At 35.1% G+C, this 20705-nt stretch overlaps 1 protein-coding gene across 5 annotated transcripts in view; it reads left to right on the top strand.

Annotated features, from left to right (window-relative positions):
• The window catches only part of CNTN1 (contactin 1), a 380108-nt gene that overhangs the window by 235977 nt on the left and 123426 nt on the right, over nt 1–20705 (top strand). For all 5 annotated transcript variants that reach the window (XM_077952290.1, XM_015151426.3, XM_077952291.1 and 2 more), the window contains 7 exon segments: nt 3495–3701; nt 7467–7566; nt 7703–7884; nt 10761–10885; nt 11553–11670; nt 16186–16336; nt 20404–20531. In XM_077952290.1, coding sequence (XP_077808416.1) covers nt 3495–3701; nt 7467–7566; nt 7703–7884; nt 10761–10885; nt 11553–11670; nt 16186–16336; nt 20404–20531 — 1011 coding nt within the window.

Genomic DNA, 20705 nt, shown 5'->3' on the forward strand with positions numbered 1-20705 from the left:
GAAAGAGCAAATAGATTTGTTCATTAAATTAAGTGTAGGGGTTAAGTTTCCTGAAAACATAAACTTACTTGTTTGATTTTATTATATTGCAATAAATAATTCATAAATGTGCAAGCCTTTTTAAACACACAGACTCTCAAAAATGAAAACATAATGCTTCCTTTCCAACTAATTTTCTGTCAATATCATGATCAAAAATCAACTTACTCCATTTCACAAAATATAAATCATATCTTTGTATATAGCAAGAGAGAAATAAAGGGAAAAAAAAGTCTGTCATTTTAAGGGTAGGTATTGTTAACAAAATAAGAGATACCTCACAATAGAGACATTATGAAATTTAAAATGGATAAGAAAATAAGAGTACTGTTCAGAATAAAAACTCCTGGAATATTGAATATAATCTTGAAAGAATCTTAATAGACTAAATAGATCATTACAAAAATAGACAGGAATGAGAGACCAGGGTAAGGAACATATTAGCTCACATCAAAACTTTCTTTCCAAACGTGTTTAATGTATAGTTTATTGTGTTAAAGTACTGATCAGAAGCTACAGTGATTTTGGTGTAGGCGAATTCCATTCTGTTCAAGCTAATTTTCTAAAAGGCAAGAAAATCTTCTAAAAAGTTTTCAAGTTATTTCTCCATGGTTTGAACTAAAGAAGTTCAAGTGTATTTCAAGCAGATACATATAGCATTTTGCAAGATTACATAAGTGGTGTAGTTCAAAGTAATACAATGATATTAGCCAAATGCATTGTAATTGGACAAAATGAATTTCTCCTGTAATATATGTGCTCTAGATTTCTAGGGTAAAAGCAAGAAGTTTCATATATCTACCAGTAAAAGCAACATTTCTTAAGCATATGCTGACACTTACTGAAAAAATAATTTTATAGTAATTTATTGTTTAATCCAGTCTATAATCTGAGGAAAATAGATGGCTTTTGCAAAGATGGTTGATTTTATCATCTGCATGGGGCTAGGAAAGACACAAAGAAGATGGTCTGTTGAGTCCTTGAAAAAACTAGATCAGGGCTTAGCTCTTGATTGACAAAATCACGTCTCATCCATAAGTCGGAGAGTCAGGGTGGCTATTGCTCCAGTCTTGGTACAGCTAATTTTGGTGATGGTGGGTGGGGAAGGAGGTGAGAACATCAGTTCTGCCTCCCTTTTGCTGTATGACCTCTGGCAAGTCACTTCACCCTATTAGGCCTTGGATCCCCCATTTAAAAATGGCAAGAGCCCTTCCTAACTTTGTTGTAATGAGTGCTGACAGATTCTAACAAATTGCAATTATTGTTTTGTCCAAGTGAATGGCTTTAAAAATAAGTAAGATTTGTTAAATAAATTTAGATTAATTACATTGCAAGTCCCACAAATGCAAAGGCCACATCTATCTTGTTTAGCAGCACTTGGAAAGTACTCAGGTTTTGCAAAATAAATAAATTAGAGAATCTACATGGGACATTCAGTCAGTCAGACCAATAGTTCTATAGTCCAAGACTTATGTTCACACAACATCACGACAATAACTTCTCTGAGTTAGCATTTATCCCTTGTAAGGCAAATACCATCACTTCTTTCATTTCTTTACACACATCTTTGATGAGTGGGGGGCAGGAAAATGTCTTACATTTTAGAGAAACTGAGTAATAGAGTGACTAATAAGTAATAGAGTGACTGATAAAAGTCATACTGAGAATTAAAATTCAGGTCTCTGTATTCACATAACCACTGAGGATTCAGATTACTCTAAATGCATTTTGTGGGAAGTATCTTTCATACATCCTATAGTTACAAAAGTCCTTTCTCTGTAGGGAAATACTTTCTTGACATTTTTGGCTTTGGTGGTGGGGCAGGGGGAATGAGGATTTAATTTTTCACAGAAATCCCTACAAAATTTGGACTTACATTTCAACTGAGAATAGGAAATATCATTTCAGAATCAGAAAAGATCAAAGTCTTCTTTTAAATGTACTGTACATATCAGCTTGGATGAAAGACTACTTGATACTCCTTTCTGAATGTGATACTTCTTTACTTATCCCTGGAGCCCTCATTTTAGACATTTAAGCAGCTCCCTAAATATTTTCCTATCCTAATTATCTGGTGACCCTAAATCAGCAAAAAGAAAAAAATCAAAAGAATTCAATTATTCACAGATATAAGTGCCTAGAAATATGTTAATCATAATTCTGAGTTAGAGGCTAATTATAGTAGTCTAATTTTCTGCCTCTTTTTAACTGTATTCTGTTTCTTCAATAATAAACATATGCTGCTTCTTCTATAATTTTAAAAAATCAATGTTGAAAACCAAAATAATATAATCATATTCACTGTCTTTCCTGATGTTGTATTTTGCTGGAGAAAATTACATAGCTAAGCTAAATATAATCCCAAGGTTATTATTCCCATTATGTGAAGCTTATATAATGTGCATCTCTTTTAGTTTTTCATAATCATTGTGCTTTCACACTCTCTTTGAAAGCTTTGCTAGCCACGCTAAGTTCCCCAATGCAAAATAGCCGTTTGTCATGATTATTCATTTTTAAAAGAAGCCTGAGTGCTGTGGGTTCTTGGTTTTTCACCATTTTACACCTAAAATCCTATTTAGTCTGACCTAGAGAGATTCCCACTTACATTCTTCTCAGTAGAAACTGTCTTTATGTGATCAAGATGTTTTGAAGGGAATCATTATTTTTTGACCTAAAGGTGTGCATTGCCCATTGTCTCCTTTTGTGTATTTGTGGAATGACTCCTGGCGAGTCATTCATCAAAACAGAGAGGAAGGAAGGAATAGAAAACTATAGGAAATTCAGCAAATTAAGGAGGAAATTCAGTTTTCCATTTAACTAGTTAGTGTGTTCAGCCAAAGGAATTTCATGTGGGCAAGAGTTACCATATGATATGTCTCCTAATATTTAATTAAACCAGTACCATACTTTTCCCTGTTTCTGTAGTTTTCTCTTTTTAATGTGACCACAATAGGTTACATAAGCTCATTTCTAACTCTATAATTTAAAATAGGTGTACGCACACACACACACACACAAACAGATAAAGTGATAATATGGTAAGTAATCTTAATTTTATTTATAAAATACAGTACGGCAGATTAATCATGGCTTTGGAGTTATTAGACGTGGATTCAAAATACTATTTCTTCATAATAGTCATGAAATTCTAAGCAAATTATGTAACCTCTTCGAGTTTCACTCAGCCCGTCAATGAAATGAAAGCAAGAATGTTAATAGTTTATAAAATAATAGAAATATAGATAAATAGATGTAATTGCTTAGTGTAATGCTTATATTCATGTAAAATATGGTACATATTTTAAAGTGTGCACTGTTTGTCTTTGCTTTCTCCTAACATTTGCTCTTCAATAGCCTCTGTTAGATTAAGTGATAGCTTGTTACTAGCCTCTATTAAATTATGTAACAGCTTTGGGAGAAGCACTTCATATTTAGAAGAAAATAATTTCTTCTAGATGATCTTAGCTACCGCTGGCTTCTAAATGAATTTCCTGTATTTATCACAATGGATAAACGACGATTTGTGTCTCAGACAAATGGCAATCTCTACATTGCAAATGTTGAGGCTTCTGACAAAGGCAATTATTCCTGCTTTGTTTCCAGTCCTTCTATTACAAAGAGCGTGTTCAGCAAATTCATCCCACTCATTCCAATACCTGAACGTAAGTATTTTATTTGTTACACTCTGTTTTCGCAAGGTTGTCTACATATGGTGTACTTACCGTAATGAAAAGAAATACCCAGTGAGGACTAGCTGGTTTTTCAGGAAGGACAATATAGAAGGGGATGCATGTTGAAGGGGCCAAAGGCTTGGTCCTAAGCTTTTTGCGTTGAGAAGATTCAGTTAATAAAATTGCTGTAAGAAGGTTGTGTTCGGATGAGTTGCTTCTAGCTCGGGAAATACACAGGGGACTGATACTTTAGTCAAGTTCTAGTGTATTGGTTACAGTGGAAATCGCTGGCATCTACTTTTTGTTTCACGGCCATTCCTACTTCTTAGTAAGCTCATGAAGAAATCAAATGATTTGTAGATCAAAACAAACAAAAGTAACTGTAGAATTTTTTTAAGTCATTTTGATTATTTTGGTATTTTTAAGAAACTATTTACATGATACAAATAAGTACAAAAATTGTCTTTTGTAATCTACATAATCAGTGTATGGTGCTACCCTGGTAGTACCATGGCAGATGACCACTGACAATCTGATTGGCCTTTCCCTAAGCTCCAATTGAACTACTTCCCCTTTAAAATGCACTGCTGCTTAAGAGAATCAAATCACAGTATACTTGCTTACTTTACATTATTTCTATCCAAGTCCTTCTGCTACATTAATATCAGCAAATTCAAGCTCATGAGAGCATACCAGCTTCAGATTAACAGATTTAGGTCTGGTTCCTGCCTTTACCCCTAAGTACAGTGTGATGATGGGAAAAATGACATAATACCATTGAGGTTCCATTTTTATTTTTCTCTGCAAGACAACGCTCACATAATTGGTATTCAAAAAATATTGTTGACTTTCTGGCTCATTTTTCTTTTCTCAGTTTTAAGAGAGAATCTCACCCCCTACTTCATAGACTGAAAAGAAGCCATCATGTAAAAATTCTCTTGATTTTCTTTCTACTCTTCCCCAGAAATACACTTGCAGTTCAGCACTTCTATTTATTTTCTGACTTTTTGTCTCAGTAGCAAAAATATTTCTCCCCCTGCTCAAGCTAAATTCTCCAGTTGTTCTGGTTCACATTCCATTTGTTTCAATTAGAAACTTCAATACATCACTTATTTTCTCCTTTCCTGAATCTTCAGATTCTACTCTACCTCATTCTCTCTGCATATTCTCTTGTATTCAACACAATTTTGAATTATTATGAATTCCTATTTGCTAAATCCAAAGGACACTTTGCAGTCCTTATTCTGTTCGAGCTTTGACACTGCCTCTTCTGCCTTTCATGAAGTTTTCTTTCTTCACCTAATTTCCTGAACTTTTCATCTCCCTTCTGCCTCTCTGACAAATTTCATAGAATATTCTTCACAAAATATTCTTCTTTCTTATATTTTCCTCTAATCTTTCCTAGATATTCTCACCCACTTATACATTTTCAACAGTATACCTTTGCAGGAGACTTCAAGTTCACAGCTCTGAAATTTTTCTTGTGTTTAGATCTCAATTCTTCCTGTATCCTGGACTTGTCCCCCCAAAAAGCTCTCAAAGACGTTAAGCTCAAAATGTCACAAATACACATTATTTCTCCCCCAAACCTTCTCCTTTTCTTTAGCTTATTTAGCAACACAATTTTATTTCTAATAACTCAAGGTAGCATGATTTATTATCAAATCCCAATTTCCACTGATCTTCGGTACAGCTAACCCAGTGGCTCTTAATTAGTATGTAAGCACCTGGAGAGTTTTGGGAATAATGCAGGACCCAGACGTATTGATTCATCAGGCCTGGAATGTGACCCAGGAATCCACAAGTTGAACCAGTATCCTAGGTGATTCTGATGATTGAGCCTTTAATCTACACCTTGAGAAACATTGATCCAAGGAGCCGTCCTGTTGATTCTGCCTCTAAAATACAATTTATATTTACTATTTTATTTCTGTTTTCACTGTAACTATGCCCTAGTGTTGGCCCTCACCTGTTTTGCCTAAAGTGTTGAAACAGCGTTTTATGGACCTCTGAGATTGTCTTCTATATATATTTCTCCTCTCCATGCTCCATCCTTTAAAAATGCCAACAAGGTCTTTGACTTAAACCAAAGATATGATCCATATTACTTCTCTTACCAAGTCCCAGTGGTAGTTACTTGATACGATTTGGCTGTGTCCTCACCCAAATCTCACCTCGAATTGTAATAGTCTTCACTTGTCAAGGGCGGGGCCAGGTGGAGATAATTGAATCATGGGGGGCTGTTTCCCCCATACTGTTCTTGTAGTAGTGAATAAGTCTCATGAGATCTGATGGTTGTATAAAGGGGAGTTCCCCCTGCACATGCTGTCTCTTGCCCACTGCCATGTAAGATTTCCCGTTGCTCTTCCTTAATCTTCCACCACGATTGTGAGACCTCCCGTTATGCGGAACTATGAGTCAATTAAACCTGTTTCCTTTATATATTACCTAGTCTCAGATAGGTCTTTATTAGCAGAGTGAGAACAGACTAATACATTACTTATTGAGAAAATTCGTCTCAAAATCTTTCTATCATTTTTTCAGTCCTTCTAGATTGTGGGTTCCAGCTCATATACTTCAGCATCATTTGAGTTCCTAGACCTTTTAAAATTCCTTGCACACTCCTGGAGCTTTGTCATAATATGCTGTTTGCTCAACCTGAACTGGTCGAATTTAAATGCCATATTTGCCTCAGAGTCCTATAGCCCTTACGTACTTCTAACTACCCTCCTCATCAGTCACTCTTTCAGAGTACCCATTTTGGTTTGGGTTATATATCATTATTTATTTATTTATTTGTCTCTTTAGTATTTTACAGTGTGAGGTACACACTCAATTTGTGTTCCTAAATAATGCCTTTCACCTTTCTGAACCTGATTTTCTCTGTAAGCCTGAAGGATTAACACATCTTTCAGGACTGATATGCTAAATAAGTGTTTATTTTGAAGAGTGCTGTGTTGTCTGAGTAAATGTTTTCCTTCTTTCCCTCTCTCCTTCTCTCTTTTCAATTTGTTTCCCTTTGCCTTTATCTCTGGGCATTTCTTTTCTCCTTAGTTTCTTGCCTTGCATCTTTCTTTTCTACTCTCTTCTCCTTCTTCTCTTTCCTTCTCCTTAATTTTCTTTCTCTATCTTCCTGAGTTCCATGCAGCAGTGATCACAATGTTTGCCACGTATCTGTTGTTCACTAAAGACAGGAATTTTTTTTTTTTTTTTTTTTGAGACGGACTCTCGCTCTGCCGCCCAGGCTGGAGTGCAGTGGCCAGATCTCAGCTCACTGCAAGCTCCGCCTCCCGGGTTTAAGCCATTCTCCTGCCTCAGCCTCCCGAGTAGCTGGGACTACAGGCGCCGGCCACCTCGCCCGGCTAGTTTTTTTTTGTATTTTTTAGTAGAGACGGGGTTTCACGGTGTTAGCCAGGATGATCTTGATCTCCTGACCTCGTGATCCGCCCATCTCAGCCTCCCAAACTGCTGGGATTACAGGCTTGAGCCACTGCGCCCGGCCAAAACAGGAATTTTTTAAGTAAATTAAGTCACATTGGTTATGCAGCTGTCAGAATGAGCCAATATAGCTGGGGAGTTATACTATATTCATACTGTGCATAAACAAACAAGTCTATCCATTATGATATGACCAGTACCTGTACAGAGAAAAGCTTCCATATTGAAGCAGCTCTAATCCTACAGAATTACCATGTTTAAGAGTAACTACTATTGTGCCTAATAATTAGTGAACATTTGTGTTTCTCTTAATATTAGGAACAACAAAACCATATCCTGCTGATATTGTAGTTCAGTTCAAGGATGTATATGCACTGATGGGCCAAAATGTGACCTTAGAATGTTTTGCACTTGGAAAGTAAGTATACTGACACTTTCATTAATATATATAGAAATAGTACCATTTTAGGAAATAAATAATTGTTTAGCTGTAAACATAAAGTAATTGTCTTTTAAGTGTGTGAAACTTTAGCACTGGTATCTTCTGTTTAAAGTCCTGTTCCGGATATCCGATGGCGGAAGGTTCTAGAACCAATGCCAAGCACTGCTGAGATTAGCACCTCTGGGGCTGTTCTTAAGATCTTCAATATTCAGCTAGAAGATGAAGGCATCTATGAATGTGAGGCTGAGAACATTAGAGGAAAGGATAAACATCAAGCAAGAATTTATGTTCAAGGTAGATATATTATTTTAATTTTGTATACATTTCATCAATATCTTATTTAAAACCATTTCCATACTTGAAAAACTACCATATAATGATTAATAGTTTTAAGAACAGTGATATATGTTACATCATGGAGAATGATAAAATATTTCTCATATGTCTAATGAAGTCACAACTATGAGTTATAGAAGTTATGAACTTATTACCAATTGAACCATAGAAATGGATCAATAGAAGTGTTATTGGTAATTTTCAGAATATACACTTAATGTAGTTTGTTTACTCATTTTATCACTGTCTTTTTTCAGTATCTTTTTATTTATAGAAGAAGCTATATGTTATGACTTAAGTCAGTGGTTTGCAAACTTAAGCATGCATCAACATCACATGGAGGGCTTGTTAAAACACAGATTGCTGGGCCAAACTCTCAGGATTTTTAATTCAGAGGTCTGTTAAGGGTTCATGAATTTGTATTTTTAACAAATTCCCAAAGGATGCTGCTACTATTGGTCCTGAAGCCACACTTTGAGAACCACTGGTCTAAGGAATCTTCTTTTTTTTTTTTTTTTGACAAAATTATCTTGGCACAAACCTTTCATTTTCACACATTAAAATAAACTTACATTTGGGAAGAGAGACTTTTTTTCAGGCCACATTGGAAACTTTCCAGACTGAAACTATAATGTTCCACAACATGAACCTCGCAGGTCACAACTAAAGAAACATGGAGGGCTTCCACAGGATTATTCATTTTTAACTCTGGCTACTGTCCCATTTCACTTTCTCCTGTCTCTCCCAAAAAGGAATAAAAAAATTGACAGATTCACCCATACTCTCTAAAGGTGTTGTTTCCATCTCCAGTTTTTCTTCTCTCTTAAATGCACTCCAACATGATTTGCATCTCTACCTCTCCACAGAAACCTTTCTTTTCATCATCACAGACTTCCATATTGCTAAAGCTAACGATCAATTCTCAGTTGTACTTGTTTGATCTAACAGCAGTGGTGGTCACAGTTGGTCCCTCCCTTCTTCATGATTCACTTTCTGTGCTTCATGTCTGCAACCCACTTTGTTATTCATTTCCTTGTATCATCTTTCATTCTCCATTGCCTTTCAACTCCATACCTTTCTAACATTGGCGTGATCAGGGTTCCATCTGTGAACCCCATCTCCATTTCAGTCACTCCCTTTATGATCCCATTCATGATCATGGCTTTAGACACACTCTATACCCTGAATGCTCTAACCCAAACATTTACGCTGAACTTCAGACTTGTATATCCAATGCCACAGTAATGTTAATGTGATAAATATCAAGTGTGCATGAAATGGCCTCCTGAAAGGAAGAAAATTCTAGGTAAGATCCTTTAAACTTTTGAAATAAATCCACCACTTTCTACTAGGTTTCTAAAGCTTATAGACCTGTTTTTATTCAACATATTAAGAAAACTACACTCCAGGTTCTCAACAGAGTAGTATTTTGAACTGTCTAATATCTAAAGCCTTAGAAGAACCAAGGTGACAGAGCACGTATTTATAGCAGGTAATTTAAGATAAATGTTATTTATTCTTTACTAATGCAGCATACTAAGTATTATCTTTAGGTCTGATCACATCACTAGAAGGTGACATAATTAAGCCATATATAGAATGTGTCAATCCAGTTCAATTATTCATTACATGATGTAATAGCAAATGTCTGTGTTGTCCATGTGAGGCCAAGACAGGAAGGGTGCTGATATTCCTGTATTATGTATTGCTAAGATTGTATACAAAATAAAACATCTCTCAATTAACATGAACATATCCACCAATATTTTAAAAAATATCTCCCTATGTTACAGACAAATGTAATGATAAGTGAAAACATGTACTAAATGAGATTATATGTGCTGTAAAATATATAGGTGCACATATGTCTACATGTATAATGTATACATTATAATGTATATTGTTGATGGTATTTGGTGACATAAAAATGTTTTCTAGTTTTCAAATTTCTAGTATTTTATTATTCGTTAAATGCTTTTTATAAGATGTATATATTGCTTTTGCCATAAAACTAACACAAGTTCCCAGTTTCAAAGAAAATTAAATATTATTCTCCACTCAGGATTCTTTCCTACTACTTCCTTTTTATTTTCTATTAATTTGTTTATCTGCATTTATTTGGACTAGATAACTGAAATAATCAAAAAGACTGTCAAATTGTTAAATATTTTTTTCTTTGGAAAAATTTTAGCATTTTCTCATTTTTATGGATGTTTCTTTAGGTATAAAGTAGATCAGATTAAAGGATGAGACTGAGTTCAATTTTACTAATGCATGGATTTCACCAATCATAGCTACTGTATATAGTTTCCAATATGGAAAGAGTATATTTAGGTGTCCAAGTCATTTTTCTAGCACCACAGTAAGATGTTACAGTGGCCACTAGCTGAAAGTTCCATCAAAATGAAGATACTGTATACCTGAGGGAGTCGGAAAAAAAATCTGAGTCTTTAAACAAAATGTTAAGAGATGGTGTCATATTGAATTGAGATGTAATTCTTTAAAACCTCAATTGTCATTTTTACAGACTTGAAAGGTTTATGTTATGAGCAGAAAAAGTCAATTATTTTAGTGCTAATTATAACTCAACTTTTCAACAAAACATGATTTACAAATGGAAAAATAATGAGTTATAGTTACCTCCTACTGTAATAACACAGGATTTGCATAGGTTAAACCTATGAAAAGACAAGGCCTATTACTGAATTCGGGATACCTATGCTATCTGATGTATTCTGCAGAATTAGTTTAACTAAATGTAATATTTATACTCTGGAGATTATGATGGATCTTGAGACTTTGATTTAACATTTACAATGTTCCTTACTTTTTAGCATTCCCTGAGTGGGTAGAACATATCAATGACACAGAGGTGGACATAGGCAGTGACCTCTACTGGCCTTGTGTGGCCACGGGGAAGCCCATCCCTACAATCCGATGGTTGAAAAATGGATATGCGGTATGTATGTTCAAGTGCTTTGCTGTTCCTGAGTCCCTGTTCAAGCAGTGTTTCAGGGTGGTCCTGGGATACATTTAGCAGGAGAGACAATAGAGAAAGGGTACTTGGGCCCTGAAATATAAAAGCTTCTGAAAAAAGACAAACAAAAACTGAACATAAAGTATCTTCTTTCAGTTTAAACAACTTTCCGTAATCTTACTCTACCTTCTTTCTCTCTCTCTCCTTATTTTTTCCTTTGTTCCACTTTTCCACCCTCTTCCTACTCATCCATCTCCAATACCTGATATTGTCCTCTTTTTCTTGCCACTATTTTCCTGTACCCCACAGAGACAGAGGTAAGAGTGAAGCTCTAAGTCCTACCTTTGGCCCTGGGGACAAGTAGCAGCAGTGGGATTCTTCTCTACCTTCCCACTGTAATCTCCCAGCTGGTCCAAGAGGGGAAAAGGTGGACTCTCAGCTCTGTAGGATGAATAGAACAAGAGCCTTTGGGCATGGTAAGTGGGTTTTCCTTTCCCATGCCGTGAAAATCCCACTTAGTTCATCTTAGGTAACAGTGGGGGCAGATGAACATAATGTATCTAAATTAAAAGACAACCAAGCCCAGACCTAAGTGAAAGTATTTCTATTAAAGTCCATTGAGAATATGTTTCAATTTTATTCTTTTCAGTATCATAAAGGGGAATTAAGACTGTATGATGTGACTTTTGAAAATGCTGGAATGTATCAGTGCATAGCTGAAAACACATATGGAGCCATTTATGCAAATGCTGAGTTGAAGATCCTGGGTCAGTATCATTTCTAATTTCTGTTAAACATTCATCAAGAAAGTGACATAGTAAAAAAGATGCCGGAGTATCCATAGATCACATTTGATTTCACATTACATTCTTTTATTTACAATGTTAAAAACTTTTAACATGCGCTTGGGAACGAAATGATACGGTTTTTCCTTTCATTGAAGAACATGTAAGTAGGGAGAAAGTAACGCTGTAAACTTTTCTTATGCTGGTTGAATTTCCAACTACATACAAATTCCTGTTTCATGAAATTGCATCATTTTATTTTTAGCTAAGAAGCTGACTTCTATAATAAATTTGAAGGAACATGGAATATCATTGTTTTTAGCATTTTTTAATGATAAAGCACAATTTACACATGCCAATTTTGACAAGTCTTATCCTCTCATATGCCTGGAGACTGAACACTGCCTGAAGAATCACATAACATTGAAGACTGATGTTAAAACACTGCATGTGATCAGCGTCAGATGGGTGTCTGGCACTTTGGGGGCATTCTCAGTCCCCGGGTCTCATACACCACAGTTGCTATTCAAAACCTTTAGGACATTCTGCTGGTCCCTTACTGCACCCTGACTCTCGCTTTTATATTGTATTCTTGTGCTCCATGAAAATTGAAATCTTTTGGCATAAAGTATTTCAACTTCCCATCCATCACTCAAAGCTATCTCTTTACTACATTGTCTTTTCAATACTTTTTATCTAGAGAAGAAAGCGTCTCTCCTAAGCAAACATGAAACAATTATTTTACCTCTTTGCTCTATATTCATTCCTTTTCACTTTCCCTGATACTTGGTATCAGCAACTATTCATTCTTGTGTGTGTGTGTGTGGGTGTGTGTGTGTGAACATATATATCCACCAGCTGCCTCTCTTAGTCATACAGGATTTCTAGTCCTATATGATGCTTAAGCTTTCTTATCTCTTGTCTTTGGTGATTCTGAGCTGTCAAACCTCACAGACCATTTCTTCTCTATCTCCTTCATTGTCACCTTTTTCACCCTCTCCTCTGCCTGGCTAGAAATCTTGTTCTATCCCAGCATTCCATCCCTCTGATCCATTTCATTTCCTTTTCTGTATTCTACATTATTGTTCCTGGATTTTTATTTTTATTTTAAAAATATCTAGTTAATTTTTTATTAATTTCCTATTACCTACCAGCGATCCCTTTACTTATATCTCTGGCCCAGATAATTATCCTCAGCTTCAATCTCAATATAAATAATTCCTAGTAGCAATGTTCATTTGGATAACCCCACAGATAATCCAAGCTTAGCATGTCTGCAGCTGAATTCATTATTAATGTCTCCCACCAACACTCACATCTTCTCTTCCTCAAAGATTCTTTGTTCTAAAGAATGGCAGAGTCTACCACATCCCTTCCCCATCCAGTACATCCACTAATCTCCAATTTACACCAGAAATATCTCCCATTATGACTACTTTATTTATATTCATTACAACTACTTTACAAAAGTCTATTTTATTGAGACAGAGTTTCGCCTATTACCCAAGCTAAAGTGCAGTGGTGTGATCTCAGTTTACTGCAGTTTCCGCCTCCTGTGCTCAAGCCATCCTCCCACCGCAGCCTCCCAAGTAGCTGAGACAACAGGCACAGTCCACCACACCCAGCTAAGTTTTGTATTTTTTTACAGAGATGGAGTTTCACCATGTTGTTCAGGCTGGTCCAGAACTCCTGAGTTCAAGCGGTCTGCACACTTTGGCCTCCCAAAAAGTGTTGGAATTTACAGGCATGAGCCACTGTGCCTGGCCCTAAAGTCTTACTGTATTATGTCCTTTTCATGTTATTTGAAAGAGTTGTCACGAAGTCAAGTCATATTGTAAGTAGTGAATTCAGGAAGTCAGGCTTTTTCTTCTAGCATTAGTTACTGAAAAGATAAAGCAATGACTCAATGCGGCCACTTCTATTCTTACTGCACCTAAAGAAAACTCTTCAAAACATTGGTATCACTACAAATTGATTGACACTAAAAGAGAATGATAGAAAATGAGAGAGTTATGATAAAGAATTAAAGAAAACTATTCTCAATAAGTTAAGGCCATCTTAATTTTAACATTCCCAGCCACTTATTAATGCTGAGGATCATACTCTATTTCTTCCTCCCTATGGCCTAAATGTTCTGATAATATATTTACTGTAGTTACTTGGGTATCAAGCAAGCACAAGCTCAGATGTCTTTGGTACAAAGGAATAGAAAATCATTGTGACTCTTAGAGAGGAAGTCAGTTTGAATTCTGTCCCAAATGTAAATTTTATTTTCTGTTAAAGTTCATATCTTCATTTGTTTCAAAAGAGAAGTATAAAAACACCTCAGCTCAGACTGAAAGATGTCTATATATTTAGCCTAGAATTGCCAAATCATTTAATGGCTATTAATATAATTAGCAAACTGAGCAATTTGATCCTCCCCAGATCAATAGCTCTGGACATGTTTAAATTTGTCTCAATCTATTCTATTCTTGTTTTTTATACTCTTATGAACAGTGCTTCTCCCTTCCTCTCTTGGGTTATTTAGTTAATTCATGTGTTCATCCAGCAAATATTTATTGAGCACTTACTCTACACCAGATGCTATTCCTTTAATAGGCTCATATACTGCAATAAAGAACCAAAGAGATAAGAAATGCATCGTGCCATCTTCTCAGTTGAGAGGAAGAATATCCCCTTATTTTTGCCACTTCCAAAACATACATAGGAATACAGTCTAGATCCTGTTGTTAGAAATTCAAATATTAGATAAATCTGAAGTCATTTAAAGGACCACACCAAATCAACTATTTCACTGAAATCTAAACTGATTCAAGGAAAATCCCTATTTTTAGATGAATTTTGGTTTTTAAAATATAATCCTATTAAATTTTCTTTCATGTTTTAGAAGCAATATGTCATGTCACACAAAATGTTTATTGAGCCTACACAAAATACTCACTACTGTGTTAGGTGTACAACATAGGTTGGTTGCTTACTAATTTATTTATTGCCAATTATCATAATCCAGACTAGCGAAACAATGGAATAGAATGAATCTTTGCCACAAAAAAATGGCTTCTTCATCAGCAGCAGTGGCCGTATCTAGGAGCACATTAAAAGTGCGGAATCCCAGGCTCACCCCAGACCTGCTGAATGGACACTTTAAAAGGATCCCCAGGTGATTTTAATACAAAGATAAATTTGAGAATGACCAGACCAGAGGATGAAGAGTCAAAATCCAGATGAAGATATGCTTAGGCCTAGAAAAGCCTCCAGAAAGTACACCGTTACAGATGATTGTAATGTGTTGAAATACATGGATGAAATCTCTTTGGAGTCTGCCCAGGGAAGAGGAGAGTGAGCAGTGGATTAAATGTGGGGACCTTGAGGAAAGTTAGAGCATACCATCAAGGGAGTAACTTTTAAAAAACTCTATATTCTGTTCTGATAATTATTGTTCTGTACTTGGAGGTAAGGATGAACTACAAATGATCATATACTCCTTAATTAGTTTATTAGAACCATTATTCCCATAGCTGTTTATAGATAGATCCTGAAAGTAGGGCTCCAGTTATTTTGGCATTTTGCAGAGTATTTGCATACAGGTGATGCTCAGTAATCGTATAAAGAAGGAGAGACTGCATTGTTTAATCAGAAGCACATGCTTTGGAAACAGAAGCACCTAGATTCAAATGTGACTCCCACTTGTTACTACCTGTGGCACCTTTGCTGAATTAGATAATCCTAATAGATTTCAATTTTCTCATTTATAAACTGGGTATAGTTCAGTCAACATGTGGTTTAGAGGATTGATTAGGACCATATGTCAGTGTGTATAATGCTGGTCAATTTTCTTCAGCCTTTCACTTTACTTTCCTTGTGGAATTGAGTCAAAGCAACGGAATTCAGTGTTAATTTTAAGGTAAGTGTGTATAAAACATTTTATTGAAATTAAAGTTATTTAGTTATTGAGACAGGGTCTCACGGTGTTTCCCAGGCTGGAGTGCAGTGGTGCGATCACGGCTCACAGTAGCTTTGATCTTCTAGGTTCAGGTGATCCTCCACCTCAGCCTCCTTGATAGCTGGGACTGCAGGCATGCACTAACATTTCCAGCTAATTTTGGGTATTTTAGGTAGAGATGGAGTTTCACCGTGTTATCCAGTGCACTCTCAAACTCTTGGGCTAAGCCATCTGCCCACCTCAACCTCCAAAAGTGCTGGGATTATAGGTGTGAGCCACCATGCCTGGACTCTAATTAAAGTTTCTAATAATCAATTCAGTGATCATCAAGAACTGTACATTGGAATTGGGTGAATTTTATAAGTCAAAGTTATTAAATAAAAGTTACAAAGCATTAGGTATAGAATGCCTATTGGTGATAGCTGATCATATTTACTGAGATTAATCCTTTCCATTAACTATTAAAGAAGAATAAACGATTCTACAACACAGAAGCAATGTTTAGGCTTTACAAACGGAAAGAGAAAAATAACAATTTGTTTTCTTTTTAGCGTTGGCTCCAACTTTTGAAATGAATCCTATGAAGAAGAAGATCCTGGCTGCTAAAGGTGGAAGGGTGATAATTGAATGCAAACCTAAAGCTGCACCAAAACCAAAGTTTTCATGGAGTAAAGGGACAGAGTGGCTTGTCAATAGTAGCAGGTCAGTGCTGAAACTAGAAATCCAATTGCAATAAACTGTTTGAAAAAGTTTGTTTTATAGAAGACTTATTTATATGTGAATAATGAAAATGTTGTTTGCTCTAAATTATTTTTTTTCACAGCAGATCCTGTAGTTCTAAGATGGAATAGAAATACCTATCCCTGTCAGTATCTATTATAATGAAGGTTCAATTAACAGGACTCTGTAATGTATAAGGAGTTTAGAAAATTGAAGCTCAGAGGTGTTTTTTGTTGTCTTGTTGTTATAAATTGCCCAATGTCACACAGTTAATAAACAATGGGAAATAAAATAGGATCTCTCTAACATATTTTCCCCCAATATAGGCATCTATATCCATTCATATTCAACTGAATTTTATGCAATTAGTCTATTAAATATTTTTGTAGAAAAATAAAAAAGTGATTTCAAAGTGCAAATAATCTCTTCCCATCTTGAAATGAACAAGATGTTATCATCATCTTCCTTATAAGTGAACAATCTACCAATGTTTCGGTGGTTTGGGGACAAGATGAAAAAGCAGTGTACAACTTATATAGATTATTTGTGTAAAAGCTACACTGAACAGTTTGTATGTTTCCTAGAAGAAGTAATATTGAGTGCAAAAATTAGGAGGAGGAGAAAGCCAGAACGGGAAATGGGAGGGATGGGACATGGGCGTTGGCTTTGGGGTGTATTCCAGAACGTGAGGGCAGCATGCACAAAGACCCTGTGGTGAGAAGTTTAGAATGTGTAAGAAATTGCAGAAACTGAAATCAGTGTGATTTGTCTTTAGAGGAAAATGGAGGAGACTTTTAAGAGATGAGACATAATAAACCAGATCATCAATGACAAAATTTTCTATGCTAAGGGTCTTGGGCTTCATCTAAGAGTAATGGAAATCTGTTTAAAGTCTTAAACAGGGGAGGGATAGGATGACTTTTGTCATTTGAAAGACAATCATTAATCAAGTGTAGAAAATACATTATTTTCTTCACAGTAACCCAATAAAGTAACATGGGAATTATCATCCATATTTTGATGTGTCTAAAGCTTGGTAAAGTTAAAGTGACCTTCTGAAAAAATATATTGATGTTATCCAAACTAGAACTTGAAGTTGTAAGACACTGATATGAATTGAGAATATGCCAATACAGCCCTCTTATTAGGATGAGCACAGGCACAGCTGTTTATGGAATGGGGGAAGAGGGCAGGGACATCAGGGGCTTCCCTGAACACATTAACTTTTAAAGTTAATATGTTTGACCTAAGAATTGTTAAGATTTTAACAAGAAGTGTTAAAGGAAAAGTCCATTTGTTCATTTTGCTGACATTAATGTTCAGACAATGAGCAATGCGGAGACCATGATCAAAGGGCAGCTGCACGTGTAGGTGCGTACTCCTTCCACAACCTAGGGCAGGGCATTCTGCATTGGACAAACCATTAGTTCTCCTCCTTGATAATAAAATATTTTTCTGATTCTGATGACGACCCACGTCATGGACCTCTTCAACTAAGGATTTCGCAGAACTATGTTTCATGGACTTGTTTTTCCTAAATATCAATATGTGTTCAAAAAAAGAAGAGAAAGATCTAGCTCCTGAAATTTTAGTTTGATTGTGTTATATTTTTAAAGCCTTTGAAATCAAATTGCATTATTTCCTTGATGAAAGAGTCTATAAATCTAATTTTTACTTAGTACTTTAACCCATTAATATCTCAGTGTAAATACCATTTTATAATAGATATAGTATTCATATGCAAATATATTTGAATTGTAAAATGATACATATAAAAAGCTAAACATAAAAATTTTGGTGTTTATTTTGAAAAAGAATACCCAAGGACTAACTAAATATTGGTCTTTAAGTATAAATATAATCTTATTCTTCTGAATGTAATTATAAAAACCATTTCCACGTAACTAAGTTCTTTCTGTATCTGGTTAGTGGCCTAAAGAGTGGTTTCTGTGATACTTGGGAGAAGCTATGTATCTTGATAAATGGTAATTAGGTTATCATTTTATGATTTTATTTTTGGCTCAAATGATATACTTTCCGCAGCAGAATTTCTTTGTAATTAACAGAATTAAGTTAGTTGCTAATTTAAATTCAATGGATTGCTATTAGCTCTAAAGTCACTTTTATTTAAACCACTTATAGGAAGGGATCTCCGTTAGTCTTTTCTACTCCAGAGGTTATTCTGGAGCAATTTTGGCAATAATAAGTGACCAATTGGTTAAAGACCAGATTGTTCCTAGTTTGTTTAACACCTGATCTATATATCATAGTATCTGGAAATAAGGATACGATCTTGAGAGTTTAATCTATATTACTTTAAGAATAAGGATAATTATTACAAAAAAATCAGGTTTTCTAAATATTTTTATTAAAAAATAATTTTAATCTCAAGGGAAATGTACCTGAAAGTATAAATGAGATGAATGACACATGGAATTTTGTATACCCTTTAAAGATGGTAAAGATCAGTCGAAAACTAAGTAAGCTAAAAATATTAGCGTGATTTAAGAAAGAAACATGATTGTTTTTTCCACTGCTACTTGATTATAATTTTTGTTGTGTTTCTTGAAAAATAATTAAATGAGAGGGATGTGGGAACTTGGCTGAGGACTTACACTAGAGCTTAGTGAGAAAAAGCGTGACCCATTAGTATTGATATTGTATGAATGTGTGTCCTCCAAGAGGCTGACGCCAGGAAGATTAGCTATGTAAGAAATTAATTAATGGCAATGCATGGGAGGGAAAATAGAGAGGAAGCTGGTGGAGGCTTGGAAAAGTATTTTACTGAGATACAGGTCTGATCCCAGATGAAGGACAGAGGGAAGGAAGGAAAAAATATTGTGCTGAAGTTACTTGGACTGCACTGTACTTCTAAGAGAGTACGGTAATGCCACTGGAGAGGCTTCCAGTCAAAAATGTGTATCAAAGGAGTTTGCTGTCTTCCAGGAGCAGGCCCGGTTTAAAATTTCTCCTGTGATCAGTCATTGGCTGAGAACAGTCTGTGGAATGTGTGACTTTGAATAAACACAGTGATGGATTTCTGAGTAAGCGTCTGGGACAGAGAATAAATTATACTCCTCAGAGTTGGAGAAAGAGGAATACTCTCAGAGCTTCCATGATCTTAAATAATTAATTTTATCATTATATTATTTTGATACTTCATTTCTCCTTCAACAACTAAAAGTATTCTGAAATGAGCTTCAAGTCAGGACTGGATTGTTCAAGAAAGGAAAGGAAATCCTGGACTATAATATTAGTGGAAATTTTGATATTTTCTTGTATGAAGATTTTTATCAATAAGGTAGACAAAAATAGGTTTTTTTTTCTTTTATCAGATTTTGCCCTTAAAATGGATATATGTTTGCATGTTTTGTGCAAACTTTAAAAGATAATTTAGGTTTGAAAATGATCCATTTGAAGAAAGTAAAAAAATCCAATGACAGGCAATTCAGTATTTAATCTAAGTGTGAGTTTCTATACAATAAAACTTGGTGAATTTTTCATCTCCATCCCCTGGGGAAGAGGCTGACATGCAGGGAAATATGTGTAGTATGAAAGACTTAGTTTCTGTTCAAAGAAGAATTTCCTAAATATTAATTTGTTCCAGAAGTTGTTACTAAGGGAGGTTGTAAAATATTTTTTAAAGTTTCTAAAAATAAAATATGTTTATATTTCTCTGTAGCCATGGAAATGGCAATCTGTCCTCACCTCCTAGTCTGAATTGAAGTCCTGAGGTTACATTTCTGGGAGACCTGGGCTCATTTCTTTCAGGCCTATGACTGATTTCAGCCTGTCCTGTAGTGGAAGGTCAGTTAGAAGACTATGGCAATAGTTCAAGAAAAAGATGAAAGTGGATTTCCAAAACAAATTGTCAATGATGAGAAAAAATATTATAACTAAAGGCTAGAATTTTTCAACTTACAAAAATGTCTGTGGTCGCATGATTTATATGGAATATAATAATTGAAAAATATTAGTGTTTGCAATCTAAGACATAATGTATTTTACTAAATCAGGTTTGTGAATTATATGTATTTTTATTTCACTAGAATACTCATTTGGGAAGATGGTAGCTTGGAAATCAACAATATTACAAGGAATGATGGAGGTATCTATACATGCTTTGCAGAAAATAACAGAGGGAAAGCTAATAGCACTGGAACCCTTGTTATCACAGGTAAGTTAATGTTTGAGGGTGCTTAATTTCTAATGTATTAAAAAAACATGTGATTCAGCACTAAGCATCTAAACAGTCAATGTATTTATAAATTTCTTCAAAAGAATTTCAGGCAAGTTTCTTGCTTGATGATATTGTTCTTGGAATTTGGGTATGAAAACGTCTTATTATTTT

The sequence above is a fragment of the Macaca mulatta genome, chromosome 11, assembly GCF_049350105.2.
Source record: "Macaca mulatta isolate MMU2019108-1 chromosome 11, T2T-MMU8v2.0, whole genome shotgun sequence".
NCBI classification, from domain to species: Eukaryota; Metazoa; Chordata; class Mammalia; order Primates; family Cercopithecidae; genus Macaca; species Macaca mulatta.